The sequence below is a fragment of the Ovis aries genome, chromosome 3, assembly GCF_016772045.2.
Source record: "Ovis aries strain OAR_USU_Benz2616 breed Rambouillet chromosome 3, ARS-UI_Ramb_v3.0, whole genome shotgun sequence".
In the NCBI taxonomy this organism is placed as follows: domain Eukaryota; kingdom Metazoa; phylum Chordata; class Mammalia; order Artiodactyla; family Bovidae; genus Ovis; species Ovis aries.
The window spans coordinates 81,737,556-81,765,434 of record NC_056056.1 but is presented as its reverse complement, the minus strand read 5'-3'; the positions used below and the strand labels follow the sequence as shown (position 1 = coordinate 81,765,434).

At 45.6% G+C, this 27,879-nt stretch overlaps 2 protein-coding genes across 16 annotated transcripts in view; one reads left to right on the top strand and one right to left on the bottom strand.

The window, feature by feature from the left end:
* The window catches only part of EML4 (EMAP like 4), a 149,200-nt gene extending 139,935 nt beyond the window's left edge, over positions 1–9,265 (top strand). For all 13 annotated transcript variants that reach the window (XM_060412231.1, XM_060412229.1, XM_042246251.2 and 10 more), the window contains 4 exons: positions 1,426–1,513; positions 2,144–2,242; positions 5,421–5,551; positions 6,438–9,265. In XM_060412231.1, the coding sequence (XP_060268214.1) occupies positions 1,426–1,513; positions 2,144–2,242; positions 5,421–5,551; positions 6,438–6,911 (792 nt within the window). In that variant the 3' untranslated portion in view covers positions 6,912–9,265. The remainder of the gene's footprint in view (positions 1–1,425; positions 1,514–2,143; positions 2,243–5,420; positions 5,552–6,437) is intronic.
* Positions 214–27,879, bottom strand: part of LOC101115694 (cytochrome c oxidase subunit 7A-related protein, mitochondrial) — a 38,910-nt gene continuing 11,244 nt past the window's right edge. The window contains exons 2-4 of one of the 3 annotated variants that reach the window (XR_009599847.1): positions 27,070–27,201; positions 21,934–25,820; positions 17,495–17,957 (exon numbers count right to left, since the gene is read on the bottom strand). Coding sequence is in view for 2 of the 3 variants with exons in the window: in XM_060412234.1 (XP_060268217.1) it covers positions 26,926–27,201 (276 nt within the window). In the remaining variant the exon portion in view is untranslated. Of the gene's footprint in view, positions 27,202–27,879 lie in introns of all 3 variants that reach the window. The other 2 variants (XM_004005996.5, XM_060412234.1) reach the window with 2 other exon arrangements.

Genomic DNA, 27,879 nt, shown 5'->3' with positions numbered 1-27,879 from the left:
CCTAGCAAGTAATTCCTAACCTGTTTGCTGACATACCACCTAACCTCCAGTGACTTCAGGAAGCTTCATGGTTCTCAAGTTCACGTAAATTCATTTAGATGTATAAATGTGGGTATTTTCCATACGGCACTGTGGTAGATTATAACGCCAGGGAGGTTTTAGGACATGTCACTGAACTGCAGAAGGCTCCAGGAATAATTAAAATACTCTGTGTAAGTCATTAAAAAGTATTTTGAATTTATTAGTGTTTTTTTAAAAGTGTATTTCGGCTGTGCTGAGTCTCCGTTGCCGCACAGGCTCTCCTCCAGCAGGGGCTGCCGGGCTTGGGCTCCTCACTGCAGAGGCTGCTCTTGTGGATCACAGGGTCTCGGCCTCTCAGGCTGCGGTGATTGTGCTTCCCGGGTCTAGAGCACAGGCTCGGTAGTTGCGGTGCCTGGGTTTAGTTGCTCCGAGGCATGTGGGGCTTCCAAGATCAGGGATCAAACCCATGACTGCTGCATTGGCAGGTAGATTCCTTACCACGGTGCCACCAGGAAAGCCCCTGAATTTATTAACTTTAAAAATACAAGCCATGTGAGCAGAAAGCTAGGAATTCAAAAAGTACAATCAAAATTATCAGTAACTGTTCTAATACAGTATAGCCGATAAGTGATCTTGAGTCTCTGTTGGCTTTAGTGTAAACTGTAAGACGTATGTGATCTATCCGCAGTAGTTGATTGAAAATCATCAAATGCTTACATGTGAAGCCAGCATAATATGGCACCTTACGAATTTTTTGTTTGAATTCCCAGTGTTAGTAAAACCTAAGCAGAAAAAGATCTATCTTTTTGTATAAAGAGTCAGATAGATGATTAATTATTGGATCTAGTTGATCAGAGGGAGTGTGCTATTGGGTAACTTTTTCCCCAGCATATTCTTTGGAGATAGGAGTTTTTTAGGGGGTCTCCACATGCCATGGGTACTCAAGAAACTGACCAGGAAAATTGTACTCTTCTTTTATACAACCTGGAACCAAGATTTCATTCTCAAAAATGGAGTCACTCTAATTAGGGCCACTAGTGACTTGAAATAAGGCCCGAGGTTGTAGTGTCTGTTTCAGCGCCCTCTGAGACTGTCTTCCCTGGAAGTGTAGCGCTGGTCGTGCTCGGTGATGGCATCCAAGTGGAGGCGCCAGCAGGGCACTCCCGGGTTCCGAGTGCTTACCCTTCCCACTGTGGTCAGTTCTCTTCAGTCCCACAGTTCTGGCTCCCAACCAAAGACCTGCTCCAAACCGTAAGCCTCATTTAGTTCCAGAGGCCGTGATACTGCTCTGCTTCAGGAATTCCCAGTGAATGGCTACCAAGAAGACAGTGTTAACTGTGAGACTACTTATCATTCATTCAGAACTCTTAAGTACATTCTAATGATTGATGTGTTACTTCCTAGGGACATTCCAGCTATATCACACACCTTGACTGGTCCCCAGACAACAAGTATATAATGTCTAACTCGGGAGACTATGAGATCCTGTACTGTAAGTATGAATGCTCACATACAGCTGAGGTGTGTCTGTCGGGGGGTAGTAAAGAGCAGGCTCCGTGAAGTCTGAGATGTGCAGCGCTGCACAGCGCCCCTCTAACCTGACGCAGCACTTGAAGCCGGCCAAGGACTGAGAATCTCAAAGTAATCAGTTCATCCAAATGTCATAAGAAATTATTCAGGGAGACTGATCCTGCTCTGGATGGTTCTGTATTTAACAGCTCTTCCTGGAGACAGGAAGGAGTATAATGGATGGGTATTTATGCTTTTTAAAGAAAAAGAAATAACTTCAGTAGGAAAGCTTATCCTTCTGTGTGTGCGTGAGTGTTCATTGCATCCAACTCTTTGTAACCCCATGAACTGTAGCCTGCCAGGCTCCTCTGTTCCTGGAGTCTTCCAGGCAAGAATACTGGAGTGGTTTGCCATTTCTTACTCCAGGGGATTTTACTGACCCAGGGATCTAAAACCATGGTAAACACTTTGTTTTCCTTTCAACTGTATCTTAATATGTTTCAGTGTATGGATTATAAATACACGTAAATATGGCTAGTTTGAATCAAGATGCATTTTCAAATCCATTTGTACACAAGCACTATGAATATACTTCCTGTTTCTAAATTTAAAGGGGACATTGAACATGGCTGCAAACTGATGAGAAATCGATCAGAATGTAAGGACATCAATTGGACGACATACACCTGTGTGCTAGGCTTCCAAGTCTTTGGTAAGGACATTGCACTCGATGGGAAAATCGGTCTGGTGCTGTTTTTGTGTGTAATACCTAAATTTCTAAATGAAAAACAGTCTGCATGTATTCTTTTTTTATTGAAGTATAGTTGAATTACAGTGTTAATTCCTGCTGTCTGTCAGAATGATAGTTATTCATACACGTACATTCTTTTTCATACTCTCTTCCATTATGGTTTGTTCCAGGATGTTAATGCAGTTCCCCATGCTGCACAGTAGCACCTTGTTTATCCATTCTGCGTGCACCAGTTTGCATCTGCTGATCCCACGCTGCCAGGCCAGCCCTCTCACACCCCTCTCCCTTGGCAACCACCAGACTGTTCTGTGTCTGTGATTCTGTTTCATAGACAGGTTCAATCTGTCATATTTTAGATTCCACATACAAGACATCCTAATGGCGTGTGTCTCTCTCTTTGACTTCCTTCATTCTGTTTCATAGACAGGTTCAATCTGTCACACTTTAGATTCCACATATAAGTCACCCTAATGGTGTATGTCTCTCTCTCTGGCTCCCTTCATTTAGTACTACATGTGCTCTTTTGTGTTAACTGCTATTAATGTCCAGTTCAGAGAAGTTAAATATATTAGGATTGAACCACTACAAGGTTTATTCTCTACAGAATCCATTGGCCCCTAATAAATATAAGACAATTAGAAGGGAAAGACATTTACAGATTATTATAGATTGCCTTTTGTGTTTTTTCCTCCAGGTGAAAATTGAAGCTTTCAAATTAGTAAAAAGCATTTTCAAAATAACCGCTTTATTATCACATAGCATATACAAAGTGTACAATCTGGTTATTTCAGCATATTCACCAGATTGTGCAGCCATCATCACTGTTGAATTTTATACCATTTTCATCACCCAGAAAGAAATTCTCTGCCCGTGAGCAGTCACTCCCCTACCTCACCCTTCCACAACCTCCCAGCAACCACTGATCTCTTTTAATGATTCACATACTCAGGACAGTTCATATAAATGGAATCATACAATACGTGATTCATGAAACTGACTCCTTTCCTTTAGCACAAGGTGTTCAGGGTTCATCGTGTGGTAGCATGTATCAGTACTTCATTGTGGCTGAATATCTCCGTGTACAGCTGTATCACAGTTTATCATCAACTGATGGACACTTGGGTTGTTCCCACTTTTCAGCTATTATAAATAATGCTGGTATGAGCGGGAACCTACAAGTTTTAGTGTAGACGTGTTTTCATTCTCTTGGGTGTATACCTAAGAGTGGATTTGCAGGGTCAAATGGTAATTCTGAGTTAACCTTTTGAGGAACTTCTGGACTGTTTCCCATAGCGGCTGCACCACTGTCATTCCTACCAGTGGTGTGCCAGGGTTCTTTCTCGGCGTGGTTGTCAACAGCTGGTGGTGGTTTTGCATGTGGGGGTCCAGCTTTCCCACTACCATTGGTTGATATGTGAAGGCATTCTCAGTAGACATTATTTAAAGATAAAATGTGGAGATCATTCCTAATACAATATTTTGAACATTTCTAGAAATCTGTCCTTTGACAGTTTTCTCAATCTTTGCCAGACTGTAGGATTCCTTCTGAGAAAGTTAGGATTAAAAAGAGATGGTATACTCTGTAATTAGAATTCTGGATATGGATATGGCACCAGTACCTAACTGCTACTGCTACTGCTAAGCCGCTTCAGTCGTGTCCGACTCTGTGCAACCCCATAGACAGCAGCCCACCAGGCTCCCCCGTCCCTGGGATTCTCCAGGCAAGAACACTGGAGTGGGTTGCCATTTCCTTCTCCAGTGCAGGAAAGTGAAAAGTGAAAGTGAAGTCGCTCAGTCGTGTCCGACTCTTAGCGATCCCATGGACTGCAGCCTACCAGGCTCCTTCGTCCATGGGATTTTCCGGGCAAGAGCACTGGAGTGGGGTGCCATTGCCTTCTCCAACCAGTACCTAAAGCAGTACCCAAAATAGGAGGGTTTTTTCCCTTATCAGTGTATCTCTGCCTTCTGAGAGCTGGACTCTCTCCACCCTAGTGGTAGAGCTGAACATTTCTTTATGCAGTGTGCATTAGAAAAAATAGTCCATTATAAGTACTTGTTCTAAACTAATTGCTGTAGAGATGTAGAAGCCAACTAAGTAAGCTTGGAAGAAATTAAAATAATCCTGACAAGTCCGTAAACAAGTTCATTATTCTGGGTGAAACTGAAGCAGTGGCCAATAGGTAGTAACTTACCTGGTTATTTTAATGACTCAATATTTAATTATTAACAGATGTCAGTTAACGTATTGACTAGAGACATACTAATACATGTTTTGTTACTCAAATGTTATTGACCAGAGATGTTCCAGTATTCACTTACCTAACAAATCACTGGCTATAGGCATTAGTTTCTGCAAAAATTACCTGGTCAATAATGTGTTAAGAAGTGTTTTGTCTTTACCAAATTAAACCCCTCCTCCCCCCCCAAAAAAAATGTTCTCTAGGGCAGTATTGAACTAGAGGAGGCCAGCTTCTCAACTCTTACATGTTATTTTTAGTCTAGTAGGGATTTGTGCTAATCATGTTGAACATCACCAGTGCCTCAGGATGATTCAGAATAATTAAATTTGCTGTGTCGACTTTTGGACATAAATAATAGTTCCAGGAAAATTCTATGGATAGGCGTGATAGACTAGTGGATTATGACCTATGCATTTCCATTAAGAAAGAAAAAGTTTTTTTTTTTTTTAAAGTGCCTGCCTGAAAAGGAGCAGTGAAAAAGTATGTAAATTTTCGACTGCCCAGAGTCTACTTTGCAGAATTAGTGCCCGGGTTGTTTCTGCACTCTGATATAGAAGTAACAGATTTCCCTTCCAGCTAGAAACTTTCAGGAGCTTATTGCCTGGTTGAAACAAGCTATATTTATGAGCCCCACCTGCTGGTTACTAGTGAGTACTTTTGAGTCTTAAATTTTCAGTCTTGAGGTTATTTCAGTTTATTATTAGTTGGATTTCAGATAAAATTTCATTTGAATGAAGTATTGAGGCACTAAGAAATCTATAAGGGAAATTCAGCAGCTAGGAGTCTGAACACAGATGAAAATTAATAAGTTTCTAAAATAAACATATGTAGCGTGGCACTTGTATTTTTCAGACTAATTTTTCTAACAGTGCACCCCCCGCCATGTTTCCATATCAAAGGTGTCTGGCCAGAAGGATCTGATGGGACGGATATCAATGCACTGGTGCGATCCCACAACAGAAAGGTGATAGCTGTTGCTGATGACTTTTGCAAAGTCCATCTGTTTCAGTATCCCTGCTCCAAAGCAAAGGTAAAACCAACTTAATAAAGACGAGTGTTATATTTAGGGCCTTTTGTTTGGGGGATAATTTTGTGTCAATGGTGGGAAAGTATTTGTAGGGTTGCTGATTACTTTCCAAAATGCTAGAGTGCACAGGGAGCGTGAACAGGCCATCTGTGAGCGTCCATGCAGACAGTGCCCGTCCTTCCCTTCATTGTGGTGAAAGAGAAGACACTTGATGACGTTTCACTCGTGGTTTTTTTTTTTTTTTTTTCATTTTGATATCTTAGCAGTTTTATATTTCTTCCAAACATATTAAAATTTTTATTTTTGATACACGATCAACATTATAAGACTCCTAAACCATCTATAATCCTACCAACCTAGTAAATTCTCCTCTAGCTATCTCAGAATAGTCACTAAACTCGTAACAAGTATACCAACCTGACATCCAGAAGAGACATTTTTTAAACATAGTCCAGAAGTACAACTGTCCAGTTACTTTGTTTCCCACATCCTGCTGCTAAGTCGCTTCAGTCGTGTCTGTGTCCGACTCTGTGCAACCCCATAGACGGCAGCCCACCAGGCTCCCCCGTCTCTGGGATTCTCCAGGCGAGAACACTGGAGTGGGTTGCCATTTTCTTCTCCAATGCGTGAAAGTGAACTCGCTCAGTCGTGTCTGACTCTTAGTGACCCCATGGACTCCAGCCTACCAGGCTCCGTCCATGGGATTTTCCAGGCACACATAAATAGGTATTAAAAGGAAATTTGCTGCTAGCTTTCTTCTTCAGCCAGTGATCTGTGGTTTTTTAGATTGTTTCACAAGCTGAATTGGCCTTCCTAACCTAGTCTCCGTTGCTGTGAGTAGGCATGTAGGGAATGAATTTAATTTTGCTGTCTGATTTATTTCATGTAGGCTCCCAGTCACAAGTACAGTGCCCACAGCAGCCATGTCACCAACGTCAGTTTTACTCATAATGACAGTCACCTGATTTCAACTGGTGGAAAAGACATGAGCATCATTCAGTGGAAACTTGTGGAAAAGTTACCTTTGCCTCAGAATGAGACTCTGGCGGATCCTACACTCACCAAAGCCCCTCCCTCTTCCATCGAGAGCGTGGTGCAGTCTGATACCCCCACACCGCCTCCTTCCCAGCCCTTAAACGAGACAGCTGAAGAAGAAAGTCGCATAAGCAGTTCCCCCACACTTCTGGAGAACAGCCTGGAACAGACCGTGGAGCCCAGCGAAGACCACAGTGAGGAGCAGAGCGAGGGGGGCAGCGAAGAGCTCGGCGAGCCTGTTTATGAAGAGCTAGCCAACGAGCTAAGCGAGGAGCAGAGCAGAGCCGCCCTGCCCGGGGGCCAGCAAGACCCCTCATCCCTGTCCTAACGCCAGGACTTCAGTGCAGCTCGCCTTTTCCTTCAACTGCATGTGGTCTTGTGATAGCAGAGTTCAGATAACACTCTGAGGAGTGATGAAGAATCACTGTTGGTGGAGTTTTGGTTTCCACGTGATCTGTTTTCAACAGTCTCATCTTCCGTCTCTTAAATGCAGTCAACCTAAAGGTTTGGTTTGACGTGTGTTGAAAATTAACCAAACTTAATAGTAGGAAAAGACTGAAACATTGATTATGTCTCAGAAATTACTGTGTATGTGAGTAGTATGATGTAAATACTGGAAACAAAAACAGCAGTTGTATAGATTTAAAAATAAACCCCTCGTTATCTGAACAGGTTTTCTTCAGGAACAACCAGAGGCATCACAAACACTGTTACTCATCTGCTCATCTACTGGCTCAGACTGTGCTTTTTTTCCTGATGCTGAAAATCAGAAAAACAAAAACCAAAAAAAACTCTTCCCGAGACCCTCCCCGCCCAGATATGTAGTGGAAGCGTCTTAGTGAACGCAAGCCTGCGGCGTGGCTGTGAGCAGGGTGTGGCCTTCCTGAGCGGGGGCACTGCTTTCTCGCGCTGCACAGACGCCCAGATGCGCTTGTTATTCTGCTGTGTAGGTGCTGCCTTTTCTAAGTCAGAGTGAGGAACCGTCCCTGAATCTTCTGTGCGCAGATCTATTTCACCTTAGAATTAAGAAAGCAGTGGTTTGTTAAAGAGCTTTTAATGTATATTAAACCATTGATGCTCAGAAATAATGGATTCTGCCAAGGATCCCTTTACTGGCCTAAACATTTTCAAGTGAATGGAAGGAAAAAAAACCGCATGCCTATACAACTAAACTTGGCTAATTTTAGCTTAGCCTTCATCATAATTTGTTCCCTCAATAACAGAAATATTAATACAGTAAGTTTAAATGATTAAATTGGTGCTTGAAATTCATTGGTTTAGTTCTAATTTTTATACAGATTGAGGGATGAAATAACAAATTGCAAATTCTTTTTTACAGAAGTGTGACAGTAGTCACAGTAATTTTTTATAAATTGCATACGTAATAGACTTCCTGCATATATGGTGATTTTTCTCTGGTGGAGTTGCTTTAAGCCTTGCAGTTCTGAGTGGCTATCCTCTGCTACTGGGGGCAATGCATGTATTTTTATGCAGTGGATAGTTTTGGGTTTTTGTTGTTTTGTTTTGTTTTTTTTAAGTTTTGTCAGACGATTGTTTTTCTTAAGTATGTGTTTCCTATTTTCAAAATAATTACTGACAAATATGCATTTCCTATATATTTGTTTATACTTTGATTATAAAAAAGACTTATTTTTTAACTTGCTGCATTGTTTTGATATCTTTCTGTTGTTGTTAGATCATGTTTAGAAACTTCAGATGAGTCCAGAAGTCTTAAGTATGCGAGTGTTTACGTGACTGTGCCATTCCAAAGTGCTTCAGAACTGTCATTCCCTTCCATCTTCTCAGGAGTAACACAAGTCAGGTATCTCATCATCTGGTAACATACAGACTCCAGTGAACGCCCAAGGACACTCACCACATTTGTACTCGGATGCTGTATGTAAGGGTGTGGGTATGTGTGAGGGGTGAGTGAGTGTAGACACTTACTCTGTGTCTCTCTCTATACAAGAAGATGTGCGCCACATTGAAAATACTCAGTGTGTGTCTCTGTGTATAGGTATATGTTGTGTATATCTCTTTCCTTTTGTTTACAACTGTTCAGAAAAAAAAAAACCTCAAAGCAGTTCTCTTCAAAAGAAGAGAGACTCCAAGCAACCCATCATTTTTCAGTATGTTTATACATAATTATCAGAGGGCAGCAGCAGTATCAGGCATATATTTTTGCCTATTAGCTGTGGTGATTGAATCATCAGGTCAGCATGTGCTAGACCCTGCAAAATAATAGGAGATGACAAGTAATTCTAGAAGAAGAAAAAAGCATTTTGTAAAGTACCTGGGGGATACCGCTGTCCATGACAAGCAGGGAGTGTATCTGGGGATATCAGTCACCTTTGGGGTTGCTGTGTACAATGAAATTTATATTCGTGATATTTGTGATATCTTGGGTGGTAGTTTCAAAAAGACACTACTAATACGCAGAAAGCGTTCCAGCTCTCTATTGCTGGCAACTACTGTTTAACAGTCAATTAAATCTGTGATTATGGTTGGAAGTGGGTGGGATTATGAAATTGTAGATGTTTTTAGGAAAACTTGTGAATGAAAATGAATCCAAGTGTTTTATGTGAAGTTGTTGAGCCATTTCTACCATGCATTCCTGTCTTTTGACAGAAAAATTTGAAGATTAAAAAATAAAATAATCAAAATGTTTCCTTTGTCTCTAAATGTGTCTTGGGTCTTTCTTCCTTTATGCTGCTAGTTCCATCCAGTTATCAGGAGACACGACAGACAGTCCAGAAGGACACATTCATCAGTGGACCACTGCCGCCATGGACACAGCCATTCTGGTGGTGACAGGCTCCATCTCATAAAGCTAGAGGAAATTACTTCTGATTTATGCTTCCGTTTAATAGGCAGTAGCTTCGTTTTAATTTATTTCATGTCTGCACTCACTCAGATGTTTACATTGGGTGATCCTAGCTACCTGCCTCCCGGTGTTCGCCTGCGGGAAGCCCTTGAACTCAGCATCACGCTTTCTCCATCTCTCCTGGGTTGCTTAGTGACACATCCTCTGGACACTGCAACCATAAGTTAGCTACTGCACATTTTTCTTTATGAAAAAGTAAGTATTCCATACATTTCCCAGTTTCACAGTCATGGAAATGATGGGGTTTCCATCATCACCTTATTCATCCGTGGTGACTATGAATGTATGTTCACAGCCCCTCACACACACTAACCCGTCAGAGGCGTCCTGGGCCAGCAGTTCCTCTCCACCGATTCTGAGACACAGTGGCTGGCAGGCAGCAGAACAGACGTGCTAAACAATGTGATTTTTCTGAATAAAAAAGGAGCTCCAAGCCAGGAACCTGTTTATGGGGAAAGAGTGGTAAGTCAGATCTTGGACATAAGGGTGTGGTGGTATAAGTTCTAGAGGGAACTATGTTTCCAGCTTACAGGGGGAACTAAAAGGCAGCTTAGGACAAGGACAGGTTTCTAGGACAAAGGAGACAGGCTGAAGAGCAGGCATGCTGGCCGTGAGCAGAGCGGAGCTGCTGCCCGAGGAGTCTATGCGGCCAGAACCCCAGACGCCCCAGCCTCATACAGCACACGGGGTGGGCTGTGCTTCAGGAGCTCGCTCACCCATGACCTCACAACAGGACACCATGTGCTGTCTCCAAAGCTGGAGCCTCTTCCCCTTACACTAGGAGAAGCATTCTTTAGAAACGGAGGAAGAAGCAAAGGAGGAGGGTGAAGAGTCACAGATTTGGGAAAGGAGACGGGGCAACATCAGAGGTCCCATGTCATCTCAGTCCACACCAGGGGAGGATTACTGTCACCGTCACAAAAACAGGCTCTGCTGAAGAAGCTGCCTTCTTCCAGGATGCCCAGGACTGGCATCTTCAAGGACCTTAGAAAAAGTTTCCAGGCATTTTCCCTGAAAAGTAGATGCAATCCTTTGTAAAGGGCAACTGCTGCTTTCAGGGACTACAGTCATCTTTCCCAGAGGAAAACTGGATTTCTACGCCACCCTCATTAATGGATTCCTACAATAACCTCTGATACAAAAACGGCAAGGGAACTAAAAGAGAAATAATCCCAAATGGAAGAAGAAAGTTTGGTTCCTATAGACATGTCAGTGTATTTCATCTCTGAATCTGTGGGTGACATCCTCAGGAGACCATAACTTACCAAACTGAACAGGTGTGATTTTTAATTTTACCAATCAGAAATGTGGAAGAAAAAGATACCACTTCTATATCTCAGAGGACAAAAATACAAGAAATGTGGGAAACAAAAACTCAGTGCTCATGGATTACGACACATCCATACAGAACTAAATGTTATTCAACCATTATAGCTGACACTACTGTAACATTTTAGAGCCTTCCACCAATTTTTTCAGCCATCCTATAATCGATCACCATTTTACACGAGTAAACTTACAGATGAAAGGCGAGGTCAGCCTAATAGTACCAAGTGACTGAACCAAGATTTGAAGGCAGGACCTCCTGCCTCAGAGCCCCTGGGGTAGCTCTGCAGCCGGGCACTGTAGGAGATGCTTACTACAGAAGAGTAATATAGCAATTATTAATAACAAGGGAATGAAATGGGCTGAGCTTCTGGTAGGAAGGATTTGAGACCAGTATATCGAAAAATCACAGAAAGCAGTTAGGCTTTGGAACGGTCAACTCTGGGCTCTGAACAATCACAGATGACTGGGACCCCTCCCTGGCACAAGACCCCTCCTGCCAGCCCTACAATTGGAGGGGGGGCCAAGCTTCCAGCCCACCCCACAGCACCTCCTGCCAGCGCCTCTGCACTGCCTGCCTGCCTGGGCTCCTGAGTCCTCAGTCCGTGAGGTTCCATTTTAAACCTACTTGTGTGGAGACACTGCTCCCTTATTTTCCAACCTCTGAGCAATTTGTTTCACTGAAAAAGAAGCATAGCAGCTTCTTTCTTCACCGGTCAAGTGCTTCTTCCCTTAATCTCCGGCCTCTCCTCTCTACGCAGTCCTGAAAGCAAATTTCCCTAGGGAGTCACCCAGGGACAGAGGTGAATATGCGTAGCCACCGGTGCTGACGACTCAGTGTCCGTGGGATGACGCACGTGCACTGCCGCCAGATCTCACTAAGGGAGGGGGCTAGGGAGGAAAAATAACTTCATAATAAAAAGCAAAAGCCCACCTACCTGGTCATCCGCTTCAGTCCTGATGTTCCCGTAGCCACCAAGCCAGAGTGCGCCCTAGGCAAGGTCAAGGGGTACCCGAGCCCACCCCTCCACAGTGATGCCCATTCAGCCAACACGGGGTTGGGCTGACTTGGTGACCTGGTAGAAGCAGGGAAACCAGGAGCCGGCATTCTCTCAGTGTGTCAGCCACAGAACTTTCTCAGTTAACACAACTGTAAGTGATGTCCAGGCAGGGCAGGGCCTCTTCCTTCTGCAGTAAAAATGTATTGTGCTGCTGACACAAAGAGGGAGCCGGTCTGAACCCAGCAAGCTTGTGTGGGACTCCGATCCACAGGCGCACATCAGGTGTACACACACACCCTCCTCATACAAGGAACTTGACCGGTCCCGGCAGGGAACCTGCTGACGAGAAAGATACAGGCCCTGCTCTCATGGAGCATGGATCCTGGAAAGCCAATCTGGGAAGTTTACCAACTGTATGTTTCCACTAATAACACTACTGGCGTGACAATACTCTGAAGAACAGACTAGCAGTTGCCAGGGGACAGCAAGGGTGATGTCACCTAGAGGGGCGGCACGGGGGCCGCCGTGATGATGAACAGGCTCCATCTTGGTTGTGGGGTGATGACAAGAACCTCCACACAGCACTAAATCGCACTGGCGGAAGCCAATTCAGACCTGTAGTCTGCGTGACTGCTGTGCAAGCGAACCCTTCCTGGACTTAGCAATACGATAACACTATGTATGATGTCACCATTGGGGGAAGCCAAGGGAAGGGTTCATGGGACTCTTAAAGCTTCCTCTAAGTCTACAGTTATTCCAAAATAAAAAATCTTTCTGAAGTAATGTTAAAGAAACTCCCTTCTCTTTATGCTTTTGAAGGAAATATGGGAAAAAAAATGGGCTTTACTACAACACAGATTTTTTAAAATAAAATTCCTATCCTGGTGCACCTCAAGTATTCCACCTCTGATGAAATGAAACACTGCTGATGTGGAACATGCCCTCTGCAGCTTTCCCCACCTCTGCTCGGCCCCCACAGGGCCTGGGGGAGCCCCTGGCAAGGGGGGGCTCACTGGTCAGAGGGTGTCGCGCCTGGGAGCATGGAGGCTTTACCTGCTTGCGGCTGAGAAACAGTCAATGCATCACCCTGCCGCCAGCAGGGTCCTCCCCGTCCCTGGGCGTTCACTGCTCCTGGGTCCGCACTGGCTTTCCTTTCTGCCTGGTTTGAGTGTCGCTGACGCTCACTCCCTTCCTTGGAAATGCTCGCATGGGAAGTCTTCCATGGCTGCCTTCCCTCAGGTGGTTGGGCTGAATCACCTTCCCTTACTCAGACTTAATAAAATGACAAGAAAAAAGAATTCTACTATTTATGGGTCCCCAGTGAAACTGCTGCAAAACTGAGATTAGGTGACCAGGCCTTCTCCTTGGAGAGTGATGGCCCCATGGTTTCATTGGCAAAATCCATTTTCATCTGGCCTACTGTTTGCTGCCCATGAATATCTCAGCACTGGAATCATTAGCAGGAGCATTTGCCAGGCTTTGACATTTCCATTTAGAAGATGAATTAATTCTGAGCTGAGCCACAAGTCCCTTCTCTCTTGGAAGAACATGTTAAGATTCAAGCTCTCAGAGGCCCCAGAGCATCAGTGAGATCTCACAGCAGTCCCACCTGATGCTGGGCCAGCCCTTCCATGAGGGCAAGTGAGGAATCTGACATAAAAAACTCAAGGCTGCAGTGAAGGGGCATTTTTCATTGTGAGTTTGGGTAAGTTTGGGCCCCTCCTCCTTGGTCTCTGTCCAAAAGAGAGAGTAAGGGTTTGCCCTCCAGGAACACCTGATCCTCAGGGGAGAGACCTCCCAGGGAGCTCATGGGCTCCACCCCCACTGCCCTGCGTAGGCCCAGCATCCAAGGGGCTTGAGACAAGCAGGGGAACTGTTCTCACCTCAGAGCGCAGGGAAGGTAACTCCTCCGGATCAAGAGTGACAGGCTGGGGCTCCATCACAATAAACAGTGTTTGCGCTGGAAGCGACGAGCAGGGTGACAGATTGTGTGGACAGCTAGGAGAGCCGGCAGATGGCTCCACTAATAGACCTGCCATTCACAGCCGCCCAGGCTCAAGTGGTTTCTATGGAAAACCCTCACGCTGAAATTGAAGGAAGTTCTTTTAAATTACAGTAGTTGATAACTTTTGATCAAACATGGTCAAATGTGAACACGAGGATTTGCTGGGAGGGCGCCCTGGAAGCCACAGCGTGGCCATCTGCAGCGCTGGGAGCTATGACCCAGGCACGGGCCATCTCAGCTACGCCCTGCATGTGAGGATCTTCGCTCTTCCGCCTTCTCCCTCGGGGTTAGGGTCTGTCCTACGCCACTCCGTCAACAGTGCCGGGGACGCACTCCAGTGACCGTGGAAGGGTGGGGAGGGCAGCCGCCGGGTCACTCTACGGAGCCAGCCCCAGGCTTGCCCCCTGGGTGTGGGAGTGACACTGGTCATCACCCTCTCTTGAAAATGCAAACCTCTCCTGCCAGGCACCACAGCCTCCAGGTTTCTTTTCTTCTCCCCTCTGTCCCCTTCCTCCCATCTTCCTTCCGAAGGGCACCAGAATATGCCAGCCCCAAATTTGCCACTTTGGGAGGTTGATTGTTCTAAGCTGTAGGCATCTGAAAAACAGCCAATCCAATGAGAGGCTTTCTCTGAACGCTCCCATCTGCCTAAAGACAGATGCTCCAAAAGGAACTCAGCTGTTATAGATCCCTCCCGGGAGCTTCATCAGCCAGGGGAGATTGACTCTCATCACAGAGGAGGCTGAGCCCACCCTACACCCAGACACACTTGTCACAAACCATCACACTTCCCAATCATCCTTCTAAGGGCCTCGTGACGTCCCTAAAAATCACTCTCCCCCAGAAGGTCTGCCTCCCCCTCTGTCTCCCCTACTAAGATGGTGTTGAAGCCTGAATTCTAAGCCCCTTCGGGGAGCTCCTTGTTTTTCTCTGAGTATCTCCCATGTATACGTGAGGTCTACATGTTCATAAACTTCCATTCTTTTTTATTTTCAAGACAGACTGAAGTGGTTTTTTTCTTCTAGTAAAAGGTATCTATTACTTTGAAATAAGATACACATGGGTTTATGAAGCTGGATGTGTGGCCACAATCCAACTTTATTCTGGGTGCGCCTGACACCGAATGTAAGCAACAACTTTGAATCAGGCGTGCTCCTCATGGTGGTGGTGGGGGTGGGGGGTGCGGGGAATTTTTCTTTTAATTCTTATTAGCTTATAGTTACTTTTGTCTGCCTCTGATTAATCTGTCTTTCAATACAGACGTCTCAGCCATGGGCTCTGAGGGCTGGAAGACAAACTATTTTTCCTCCCCTGTACTTCCATCTTCCTAAGTTTTCAAAGATTTTATTTTTAGGTACAACTTACAGCAAAGTGCAGAAGTCTCAGGGTATCTGCGTTTATCTGCCTACATGTATACACGCCCACCCAGATGAAGAGCTGCCATGTTTTGGGGACACAAGCCTCCCTGTGAAGCCTCCTGTCAGTACTCCCTGACGGGGGCTGGCTCTGTTCCGACCTCTGTCACCACCGAGCGGTTCTGCCCAGCTTTGATTTTCATCTAAATGCAGTCACGTCACGGGCTATGCTCTCTTTTGTGTCCGCTTCTTTCACGCAACATGACATCTGCATTCCTTCTGATCTTAGACCCTTGGGGCCATCACAAGCTCTTGTCTTCTCCACCTCTCCTGAATACTGGTATTTTCCCCATTCTACTTCCTCATCTTCCTACACTCCCTAACAATGCAGCAGACACCAGGCTTCCACCGCCCCTGTGTCCTGCACCCTCTCAAAATTCCTACCTCTAGTCCAAACCCTGGGCTTGTCTCCAGACTCCACTGCAGACTCAAATTCTTTGCATAGAGGGCTCACAGGCAATCCGTCTTTCGCAACAACACATGCCCTGCCCTGCTGCCCCCCAGTCCTGCACCTCCACTCACCCAGGAGCCAGGCTGAGTCATCCTGGAGCAGCCAGAAGCCTGCCTCCCCCGACCGCTAATTGTTAGGTGAATTCACTGTCGCCTTCTTAACATCCCTGGGCTTCGCGCCTCTCTCTCCATGCCCACTGCCGCTGGTCCCCAGGGCCCCATCATCTCTCAACTGAACTCTCAGGGTAACTCTCAACAGTCCAGTGCTGCAAGTCTTTCCCCCTCCAATGTGCCCTCCACATCAACACCATGGATTCAAATGCAGCAGCAGAACACTGGATTCTGTGGCCATTCCCCCACACACACCCCGCGTGCTCACCCACCGGAGCCCAGCCCTCCTGCGGCCCCCGGCAGGAGCCTCCCTCTCCCGCCCCCCTCACACTTCAGCGGGTGCTCCTCCCTCAGGCCAAATGCCCCTCCCTGCCGTGTGCAGCAGGGAACCCTGGCGCATCCCCATGCGATGTACACAGTGCCCCCTCTGAGGGCGTCCCTGCCGCTCCTCCTCATTCCTGGGCCCCAGCCCTGACCTGGACGTTTCTGTTGCACTTTGGTTGGGCCCATCCTTCTCTGAGCTCGGGGACCAGCGACAGCATCACCTCTGTCTGGCCTCTACTGCCCAGGACAGAGCCCAGCACGCAGCGATTCCAGAATGAACGGTGTGTGCCATAAGGCTTCCTGATGGTGAAGGTAGGCCAGGTCCCCAGTCTGCTAGGGAGACAGGGCGCCAATCCTCAGGTAACCCCAGATCTGCTCACAGAAAAGCCCTGCAGGAAATGACAACTGATGGCCCACTAAGGGAATGCCAGAAAACTCGCGGGGAGCCAGAGACAGCCCAGGGAGCCGGCCAACTCCAGGAAAGACAAGAGCCAACAAGACTTCAAGCCCCAGCTCAGAAGTAAACGGGCTGCCTGGCACCACTAGGAAATCCCAAGCCTGAGCCCTCCTGGGTCTGAGGCACAATCATTTTCACAAGTAGAGTCAGGCTGTTCCTTCTGTTTTTAACGGCATCTGGTCCAGATCCCAGACCACAGTGTTCTTCTAAGCCCAGAACACAGTATGAGCTCAGGAAAGACCAGCAAGTACCCACCCCCCACAACTCCCACTCCCAAGACATTCAAATAAGGGTACAGTTAGCATTTCTCACCTCTGTCCAGAGGTGAGGCTAAAGGAAGCAGACCTCCCTGCCCCGCCTCCTGAGTTCTGAGGGCCTAGAGTGATCCACCTGGAGGAATCCTGGCTTACAGATCCTCAGTCATAACACTTCTCATCACAGTCATGCAGGAAAATAAACAGAAAAGATATGCTGGGTGACAAGGCACAGGAAGTCCCGGAGCAGGCATACAGAGCTTCTATCACTCCCTGCTCCAGGCGTGCCGGCTCCTCCAGGACACTGAGCCTACAGACAGGCCGGATGAGGACTCTGACATCACTCAGCAGGAAGGAAGCCCCCACACCCAAAGCATAGATGCTCAGGGACAGTGAGGTCACAGAATGACAAACAGCAGGACTCTCCCAAATCAAAAGGCCCTCCTGGGAAGACCAGGCCTCACCTCAGCCGCCCGAGGCCTGCCCCTGCCCAAGCTGACGACTTTAGCCCTTCACTTTCTGTCCCAAGGTCACAGGACCTATTTTTGCAAATTGTACACCTCAGTGCAAGCCCCAGCTGCAAGTAGCCTCCCGGCAGACTACTTCCCCTGGTGCAATTCCTTCTGATGCTCAGTAAACACGACCCAAAAAAGGGAGGGACGATCAGACACACACAGTTATGAACCGATTTTCCGAATGGCCGTTTATTCAAGGACATAATTTCAGAGGAGAAGAGGGAACAGACACCAAGTATAAACAACGGCTCTTCTTTGTGACTCTAACTAGAATGACAGCTAATTAAAAGCAGTTTAATGTTGGTTCATGAAAGGTTAATGGAATTCATGTTTTGGAGATGCTGAATTCAACACAGACTTAGCCAGAAACACAAATCTAACCTTTATTCTCTTTAATTATTCGGTCAGAATAATTTCCTGAGAGTGGGTTTAGTCTCTGGATGGCTTTAATTAAACACCATTGAACTTTGAAGTTGACATCAACTCATCCAGCTGCAACTCAATTTTCAAATTAATCTGCTGTCTAACACAAGGTTTTGTGGCCCAGACAGAGGAGTTGGAAGATGAGCTTGGAGCAGTGGATGGGCTTGGAGCCTGACAAGGACCCCATGGACCATACAGTCCATGGAATTCTCCAGGCCAGAATACTGGAGTGGGTAGCCTTTCCCTTCTCCAGAGGATCTTTCCAACCCAAAGATCAAACCAGGTCTCCTGAAATGCAGGTGGATCCTTTACCAGCCGAGTCACAACGGAAGCCCAAGAATACTGGAATGGGTAGCCTATCCCTTCTCCAGCAGATCTTCCTGACTCAGGAATCGAACTGCAGTCTCCTGCATTGGAGGCAGATTCTTTACCAACTGAGCTACCAAGGAAGCCCCGTGGAGCCTGACAGGTATTAACCAATTCTGGAGGATCTTACATCTTTCCCCCACTCTCTCCAGTGGAAAGACATTTCCATAACTCATGTCAGGACCTCCGTAAGGAGAGGGGCCTGGGCTGAGCTGCACCACCAAGCTGCCTCTTTCTTGGCACTTCCCACAGTCCTGAGCTGCACAAGCCTTGTACAGCCACACCCTGAAGTGCACTCTGGAGCCAGCAGCGCCCTACCCAAGCACCTCCACTCCACCCTTGCCTTCCTGCCACCTGCCTCCATCTCCCCGTCTCCTGCAGAGTGCGGCAATGTGTGAAGAGCCACAGCACGGCCTTCCTGCCTGGCAAGGTACCCACAGAAAACACTCCTACTTCTGAGCTGACTTCTTTCCAGCACCCTACCCAGCTCTCCTTTTCTGAGAACCCAGGTCCCTAATTTTGTCAGCTGAAGTTTGCAGCCATATCAAGGCCCTTTTGCACTAAGCTCTTGCTTCTTTCCCTTGTTGACTTGGAGACAACCCCACCATTTCCTACAGCCTGGGGCAGTTCCGCTGACTTCCTCAGGAACGATATTTGGAATAGCAGAGCACTCCAATCAGGCGAGTACATGCGGGACAGTGTGAAGGACCTGTGCTCAGGCCATGAGGTACAGCCCTGTGACCGTGACAAAGCTGAGTTTCATGGACAAGGTCAGGGCATGACGTCCTAGGAGGGTTGTGACAGAACTGGAGGGAAAAAAAATTATCTAAAGAATGCTTTTCCAGTCACCCTGCTTGCCCATTACTATTTTGCAGCAGCCTCCTTAGAAGTCAGACTCCAGGCCCTGAGGAGACAGCACCCAGTTTCCAGGAGCCATCCCAACAGCTCCTGCAGCAGCCCAGCACCCCTCGCGCCCTGGAGCCACGCAAAGGCCAGGATTCTCAATCCAAGTTTACGCAAGTGTAAATGACCCACCAGCAGGCGGCTGAGCCACCCCAGTGTCTCTCTCCGTGTAGTGGGGGTCCAGGTCAGCTGACGCCCCCTCATGCATATGGGGCTGACCCACTACGCCAAGGTGTAACCTGGGTCTTGGAATGGACGACAGCCAGGCTTCCCCAGCTGCACCCAGCCGGGGCAACCTATCCTCCCAACCAGGACAGCTGGGGGCAACAGTGGAATTCCTCCCTAAGAGGGGACTTCTCTTCGTTTAGTCTTTTTATTCTGTACTGGGAGACAGCTGATTAACCATGCTGTGACACTTTCAGGTACATGTATCCATTCTCCCCCAAACTCTAGCAGGGAATTTCCTGACTATATGGTTTACCAATCCTAAGAGACTGAGAGAGAATCTGAAAGGACCTAAAAGTAATTCTTAAATCAGTTTCCCCAAATCTAACTGCAGCACCTGCTTGCAAAGGCAAAGGCATCGGATCCATCTCGGGGTGCCTGGCTTCTGCACACTCACTAACTACCTGGGAGGAGCAGAGCACAGTGGAACCTCCTGATGAGCAGCCGCAGGTCAGAGGCAGCTCTGGGTGACCAATGACGACACCCAGTGAGCCTCACAAGAGGGGCACTAAGGACAGGCCCCTCTCAGTCCTGACACGGGCAGTCTTTGGTGCTAAAGAGTGCGTGCTCCAATCCAGGATATGTGCAGTCAAAATCTCAAACAAATGTATTAAATCACTGGAACCAGACAGTATCAGAATTTCTAAGCAGTCAACCATTACTGTCCCTGGATAACCTCTAGCTGCTGCATATTATCAGGTCAGAAAGTAAAAGTTCTGCACAGTTCACAGCCACAAAAAAAGTTCAAAAGCAGCCCTGGGTATCAGAAACCTCAACATCTGACAAGGCTGAGAAGCCTGCCCAGGGCCACACACAGGAAGGAGAGAGAAAGTATATAAATCCAAGAAAGCCAGCCAGTGTTACAAAAGCCAATTCCATCCTCAGTAGGCCTCTGACAGCTTCACAGCGAGTCACCACGGACGAGGCGCCGGGAAGAAGAGGGAAGGCCGCGTGGACCCGGAAAGGACCCCGGCCGACACAGAGAGTAGAGGAGGGACAAATGGGCACGTCACTGAAGGCAGCAGCAGCAAGTCGCCACTTCAACCTTTTCTGCTCATTTACCCTGAAACAATTTTGAAAATCTGTGAATTCCCCTTTGTATTATGTAAGCTTAATGCTTAACATCTAAAGTTTTCCATTATAATTTTAAACAGTTGCAAAGAATACAGTTTCTGGTGCATTTAAATAACAGCTTAAACTATTAAGTCACTCTTAAAATGTAGCCAATGGACTGTAAATACCAACGCAATCAGACACCTACCTTCACTCAGTTAAAAATACCAATGTCGGGCTTCTCTGGTGGTCCAGCGGTTAAGAATCTGCCATGCAAGGGACACCGGTTTGATCCCTGGTCCAGGAAGCGCCCCCATGCCACAGAGCAACTGAGCCCCCATGCCGCCACAACTACTGAAGCCCTGGATCCCTGGAGACCGTGCTCTGCAACAAGAGAAGCCGTGGCGACGAGAAGCCCGCTCACGGCAGCTGGAGAAAGTAATGAAGACCCACACAAAGCAGTGAAGACCCACACACAGCAATGAAGACCCACACGCGGCAATGAAGACCCACACGTGGCAATGAAGACCCACACGCGGCAATGAAGACCCACACGCGGCAATGAAGACCGAGCACAGTCAAAAATACTAAATACATAATGCTTAAAAACAAAACACAAATGCCTATTTAGGTCAGAAATTTCTCGAGTTTGCAGCTCCATCACTCTACTCCATCTAGAATTCTACCCCTAAATTTTAGCCTGTGCTATGCTAAGTTGCTTTGGTTGTGTCCAACTCTTCACAACCCCATGGTCTGGATGCTGGAGGCAGGAATTCCAGGCATGGAATTCTGCCCTGCCCTCCTCCAGAGGATTTTCCCAACCCAGGGATTGAACCCGCTTCTCTTATGTCTCCTGCACTGGCAGGCAGGTTCTTTACCACTAGGTGCCACTTGGGAAGCCTAATGTAACATATTTTCAGGCTTGAAAGCCTCTTATTGACTATACTTATAATTCCCTATAAAATATTAAATTTCCTGTTTTTCATTTTTACATATATTAAGCCCTGAGAAACCTTGTTCTCACAAACAGATGGTGATGGAAGTTTGGCAATAGCAACATCTCTGAATTCCATGAACTCCTGAGTGATGCACCGAAGTCACGCAGTGATCTATTATCAAAATTATTTTTAATGACCAACCAACAACTCAACTGGTTCCTCCTTCAATTTTGTTAAAAACAGACTCGGTAAACTTGTAACCTGTAAAAGGATTTGCTCCTTTACAAAGGACTCATATTCTCAACATTAGACTCATAGTCTCAGTCGTTAGACTCATATTCTCAACATTTATATTTAGAATTATCTCCACAGCACCCTGGGGCTTCCCTGCTGGCTCAGTTGATACAGAATCCACCTGCAATGCAGGAAACCCCAGTTCAATTCCTGGGTCGGGAAGGTCACCCTCTCCAGTATTCCTGGGTTTCCCTTATGGCTCAGCTGGAAAAGAATCCACCTGCAGTGCAGGAGACCTGGCCTGGGGTCGATGCCTGGGTTGGGAAGGTGGGAAAGGCTACCCACTCCAGTATTCTGGCCTGGAGAATTCCATGGACTGTATAATCCATGGGGTCACAAAGAGTCAGACATGACTGAGTGACTCACTCACTAACTCCATGGCACCCCAGAGAGCAGGGCAATACACCATGGTCCTGTCCAGAATGCATAATAGTTTGCTTCCCTTTTGCAGAATGGAAATGATTATAAGGGTCTTCTTATGCTAGGCGTGCAACTTTAAAAGTATATGGAAGTTGACCTAAAACGGCGATTCCCTTAGAACTATCCTTGCCTGGGTACCCCATGGCATCTTCCTACCCCCAGGGCTACGCGAGTTCAGACCCCTGTTGCGAACACTAACCACACAGCCTGGAAGAAGTCAGGAGTGACTGTCCCTCTGCCAAAAGCATCTCATCCGGACAACAAGGACAAGGAGGATGGTCCCCCTCTGAGTAAACAGTCCAACCTGGCCAGGGTTCAAAGCACTGGGCTCAAAAGGAATAATCCTGAGAACACAGTGAAAGGCTCAGAGCCTTCAGTTAAGACTCACAAACAGGCCACCCTGAGCTCCTTCACCGCATCTCCCCCAGTGGGCTGGTACCCAACAGTGGACTGGTCGAGTGGGGGACATCTGAATTTGGGGCTAGACAACCATTTCCTACCATGTGCAACAAGAAACAGAGATAAAGCTGATCCACAGAAACAGAGTTAAACAGCTGCACAGCCAAGAGAGTAACAGAAAAGATAACCACCTCAGTCCCAAAGATAGGTCTTGTGGCCCAGATCCACTCTAGTTCTGGAAAATCCCCCTTTCTGCCCTGGCTGATTTTAATGAATCTCCAGTTCTTGCAAGCAGAAGAAGTGTGGCTCAGACAAAACTCAGCAGAGTCTGTTTCTGAGGAATTCAGTCTGATGGACCAATAATATTTACAGCATTATCACAAAGCACCTGGATATAAGCAGGCCAATGATTAGATAGTTCACAGAAAAAGAAAATATAACTTACCTTTGTAAATGAAAAAATCTTAACTATTTTAAATGTAAGTTTTAAATTAAAGAAAGGTATTCAGTATCACTAATTACAATGGAAAAACAATTTAAACCAAAGAAATTTTATCACTTACCAGATTTGGCAAAGATGAAAAAGTCTGATAATGCACACAGCTATCAAGAGGGAGAAGGAATAGGCACCCCTGGCTGAATAGGATTGGACGTCAGCACTCTCTTGTTGTGACAAATAGCTATCAAAGTCAGAGATGCACATTCTCTTTGCCTGTAAAGTCTCACTTATAGAAACTATACTACAAATACATTCGGCAATGTGTAAAATGACATGTAAAGATTATACATTTAAGGCAACATTTGTAAAAGCAAAACATTTTAGACTAAATAGCCATCAAAAGGAAACTAGTTAAAAGTAGGGCATACGCATAAAATGGAATACAATGCAGAAAAATGAGATAGAGAACAATTTCCAAACTATGAGTAATAAATAGGAATGTATAGTACCTACCACCATAGGTTAGGCAAAAATCAGACAGGCAGAGAAGGAAAATGCACCAATATATACGAACAGACATAGCTGAAAGTAAACAGAAGGAACTGGGGTAGAAAAAAATATCAACACAAGACAAACACAGACAGTACTGTGTGTGTCAGAAAGAAGCTGCTCAAAGACTGCCAGGGGCACGTCAGGGGGACAGAAAAGCCAAATATGGGCCAAAGCTGAGCATCAGCATAAATAATGGCATACTTGGTTATTACACTGAACGAGAAAATTACACCAAAACCTCTTAAAAGAGGAGTACTCCTCGTCACTGAAGCACATCCACAGTGACACTCAGAAACTCGCAACCACCTTAGTAATACATGATTCAGCCAAGAAATCATCATGGAACTCCAACACTGGGTGTAAAACCACTGACCTCGTGGTATTCCCGGTCTCAAGTATCACCCCCCAGATTACTTATCAATTAAAAAGGAGAAAGGGTAGATGTAACATCTTAATTAAGACTTTTTGTGTCCCCATGGACAGAGGAGCCTGGCAGGCTGCAGCCCATGGGGAATCTCTAGGCAAGAATACTGGAGCGGGTTGCCATGCCCTCCTCCAGGGGATCTTCCCAACCCAGGGATTGAACCCAGGTCTCCCGCACTGCAGGCAGGTTCCTTACCGTCTGAGCCTCCAGGGAAGCCCCAGTTAAGTTAGCCAACTTCAAGTCTCCAATAATGGGGAGCACTGGTGCCAAGCACCACATGATACAAGGACATCACACCATCTATGAAAAATTCCTGACAGCACTGCTTAGCCTGAATCCAATCATGAGGAGACAGTAAGGACGTCAACTTGAAGGACGTTGTACAAAATACTGCCCTGATCTCTTCAAAGTGGTCAATATCATGAAGGACAGGGAGGGCTGTTCTGCATAAAAGGAGACTAAAGGGACATGGTAATGAAATGTCCTCATTCTTAGGAGACGCTGCCTGAAGTATTTATGGCTGAATCACAGCTCCACAGCTTTATCTTAAACGATTCAGCAAAAACCAAGTATGCGTGTGCCTGTGTTTGGGAGAGCAAGAAAAAGCAAACGGGACAATATATTGATAACTGTCGATCTAAGTGAAGAGGTGTACAGACAGGTGTATATTGTACCATCCTTACAATCTTTCTGTAGTCTGAAACATTTCAAAATAGAAACTTTGAGGAAATACTAGGGAAGTTTAGACTCGTACAGACAAATAAGAGGTTCCTAGCCTGTGAGAATATTGAGTGTTTTCATAAGCCGCATTTTATCTTTGGTAAGAGGTCACTGTTCTTTGCCATGGCAAAAGACAGACCATGACTTTATAATAATAAAATTCGACCTTTTCCAGCATTAATAGAGAGCATGTGAAGTCTACCAATTGTGACAGCACAGGAAATTACTGTCTAAATGAACTGTGTGTTACACGCACATTTCAGAACAGTCAGGCAGCTTCTTATAAGGAACCATATGGTAATCATCAGTGTGCCGTTTGCCTCCTGTTACTTGACTTTGAGGAACCATTTTGTAAAGATTATCTGGTGTCTAATTAAAAAGAAAGAAATTAGACTCGGGTATAAGATGCCTCTGATGTTTTTCTGAAAGTACTTTGAAAACTTATTTAAAAGGACTTCAAACTTGAGATTTTTTCATTCGTGTATTTATTCCACAATTAAAATAAATCATAATTCAAAGTCATAACATTTTTAAAAGGTAAAGGAGAATCTGTGTCACAGCTGTATTAATGAAACAGCCGCTGGTCTAAAGGGCAACACTAAACGGGTCTTCTCTGTTCCCATGGTGGAATAAGTACGTAACAACTACACATGAAATTCCACTGAAGATCTGAGACGATGCAAATAATCCTTTGACACAAACTGCCCGATGAACGGAGGCAGGCTGCAAATAATTTCTATTAACATTGAACTGCAAGACAGAAAAATCCCCAAGGTGGCTAACATTTTCACGTGCGTGGCCTGAGCTTCTATCTTCCTTCCTCAGTCACATCCTAATCCAGAAAGGCTGCCCCACCCCATGTTCAATACGCCACCATAAATCCCCAAGGACCTCAGCACAGATGGCCGCTAATGAGCCTGTGTGCGACCTCCATTCAGAAGCTCCAGGGAAATTAGGAGCCCAAATGCAGAGAGCAACATCATTTCTTTAAACAATAGTTTTAACTGCTGAATGAGCTCTGGCAGACCATGTACATTTTCGTAACAAACCAAAATATTGTCTTAATATCTTTCGGCTTTTCTTTAAGAATGTAAAGTGGGACATTCAAGTAAAAAACAAAAAAAAATTACAGAAATAATGAAAAATGAAAATTCAAAGGATTTATGCCAACAAGCAAACCAGTCCTCTGCAGCCTAACTCATTTGTTTCTGGGCTGGGACGCCATGTAGAGGGCGATCAGGCAGTAGACGGTTCCCCCCAGTGTCAGCGCCATGGTGGTCCGGTAAAGCATTTGGTCAGGCAGGCCTCGTTTCAGGTGGATGGGCACACCGTCAGATTTCTAGAGAGAGAGAATTATCAAGGACATAGCTGATAAGAAAAAGATTCTCACAATTTAGGCTAGCATAGAACAAAGGCCTCTACTTTATAATTAACCCACCAACCCGCTCCAGTGGAAAAAGCCCAAATCTACTAGAATGTGAACTAAAACACTCGGTTTATTTTCTTACAAATGCAGCTGAAGTCTGTAAGACAAAATCATTCTCCAAAATGCAGTCTCAGAAATATGCATTCAGCAAATTCCAAATTTCTAAGGAATTTATCACATACTGCTTAATTACAAAAGGGGCACTGGTGACTTTTTTTTAAGGCAAAGGTAATCAGCAGCTAATTAAAGTCTTGTAAGCGTCAGAGATGCTCACATGTAATCTGACTTCTGATCATTAGTGGATGCAGTGTGAGCACACCAGGTCAATTAGTCGGTTCAAGGCCGTTTTGTTTTCAACTGCCCTCCTTCTATAAAACTGCTAAACCCCTATTTAACAACAAAACTCCATAAAATATTTAATCCACTGTTTTGCACAGTCGCAAAAGTCCCTCCCCACCCCAACTCAAGACCCCAAATGCCCGTCTTACTTCTCAGATAAAAAAAGAATAAATTGAACAAAAGTTCTCAAACTGGTCCTAAATCTGGACGTATTTTTGAGGAAAAGGAAGCTACCTTCCAGAGACAGAGTAACAGCTACTGCCACTCCCACAATGCCTGAAATACAGTCGAGTCACTGACCTCTCCATTATCTGTATGTAGATTAAGATTAATAATATTTTAAAATCCAATCCTAGCTTCTCTCAGCTAATCAGCAAACCCAAAAGAGACTTCTCCACTTCTACCAACAGTTCGGTGAATTTTAGTGTCAAGCAAACAAAAAACAATAGAGAGAAAACACTGCCCAAAGTCACGGCAAGTGTCACTAAGCCAAAGGCATACCGGGAATCCACAACGCTGCCATGCGTTACACATACTGTTGCTCCCTCCATCCGGTGGGTGACCAACAGCTACACATGCCGTTTAAAAATCTGTACACCTGTAAATACTGAGCAGGAAATTGCTCATCCTCCCTTCTTTTATCAGTTTCTTTCTACACGAAGCTCTACCAGTTAATGGCTCAAACTAAAATACAGAGCATTTCATTTAAGGAAAAACAGGCGAGTGAGTAACAAATTAGACTAAGACTCAGTTTCAAAGGGTGTTTTAAGCTTAAACGATTCCTTTCACAGCCTTCACTGTTCTTAAGAGTGTCTTCTCTGACCTGGAAAAACTTCTGCAGCTCTGGAACTGTGTTTTTCCCAGCATAATCATATGCAATAGAACTGGAACTCAGTTTAGTTGGTGTGGCAAATATAATAGGCGGTGCTTCTGTGGAAACAACAGGTCTTAATCCCTGTAGGAAAAAAGGAAATTGGTCAAGTTTAAAGTGTATCTGGGCCTGTGAACAAACCTTTCCAGGAACAGGCTGTCTGGAGCAGGGCAGACAGTGATTCTACCACACAGAGAGAAGGAAAGTATCTCCATCTCCATGTCATATAGCATTTAAAGTCCTTAAACTTTGAACAGAACACTCTGGCCCGCTTTCCCAGAGCAAATACAGTCAAGAACTCTCTTGTCTGTGAAGGTGGAGGAGGGGGATGGTAGGGAACCAAACCTCAATGAAGGCCCAATCTGGGCATCCAGATATACCCACCCTGTCTGTCTTCTCATCCAACCAGTAAAACAGTTACAATCTGTATGAACTTTGAGTTAAATTTCAAAAGAAACCTCGCTGTTCCTTTTCTCCTCTGAGTGAGTAGGTGTACCAATATCTTGATCCCTGAAGTGGACTTCAGAAACTTTGCAGACACATAGTAAAGAAATATCTCAATTTGCAAGAGCTTGTAATGGGAAGAGAGCTATCTTTCAGGACCAGGAAACAAAACAATTAGAGTAACTGAACTTTCTGGCATTAAATCCATAAGTTATAAAACATATCTCAGGACTTCCCTGGTGATCCAGTGGTTAAGAAACTGCCTTGCAACACAAGGGGCACGGGTTCGATCCCTGGCCTGGGAAGATTCCACACGCC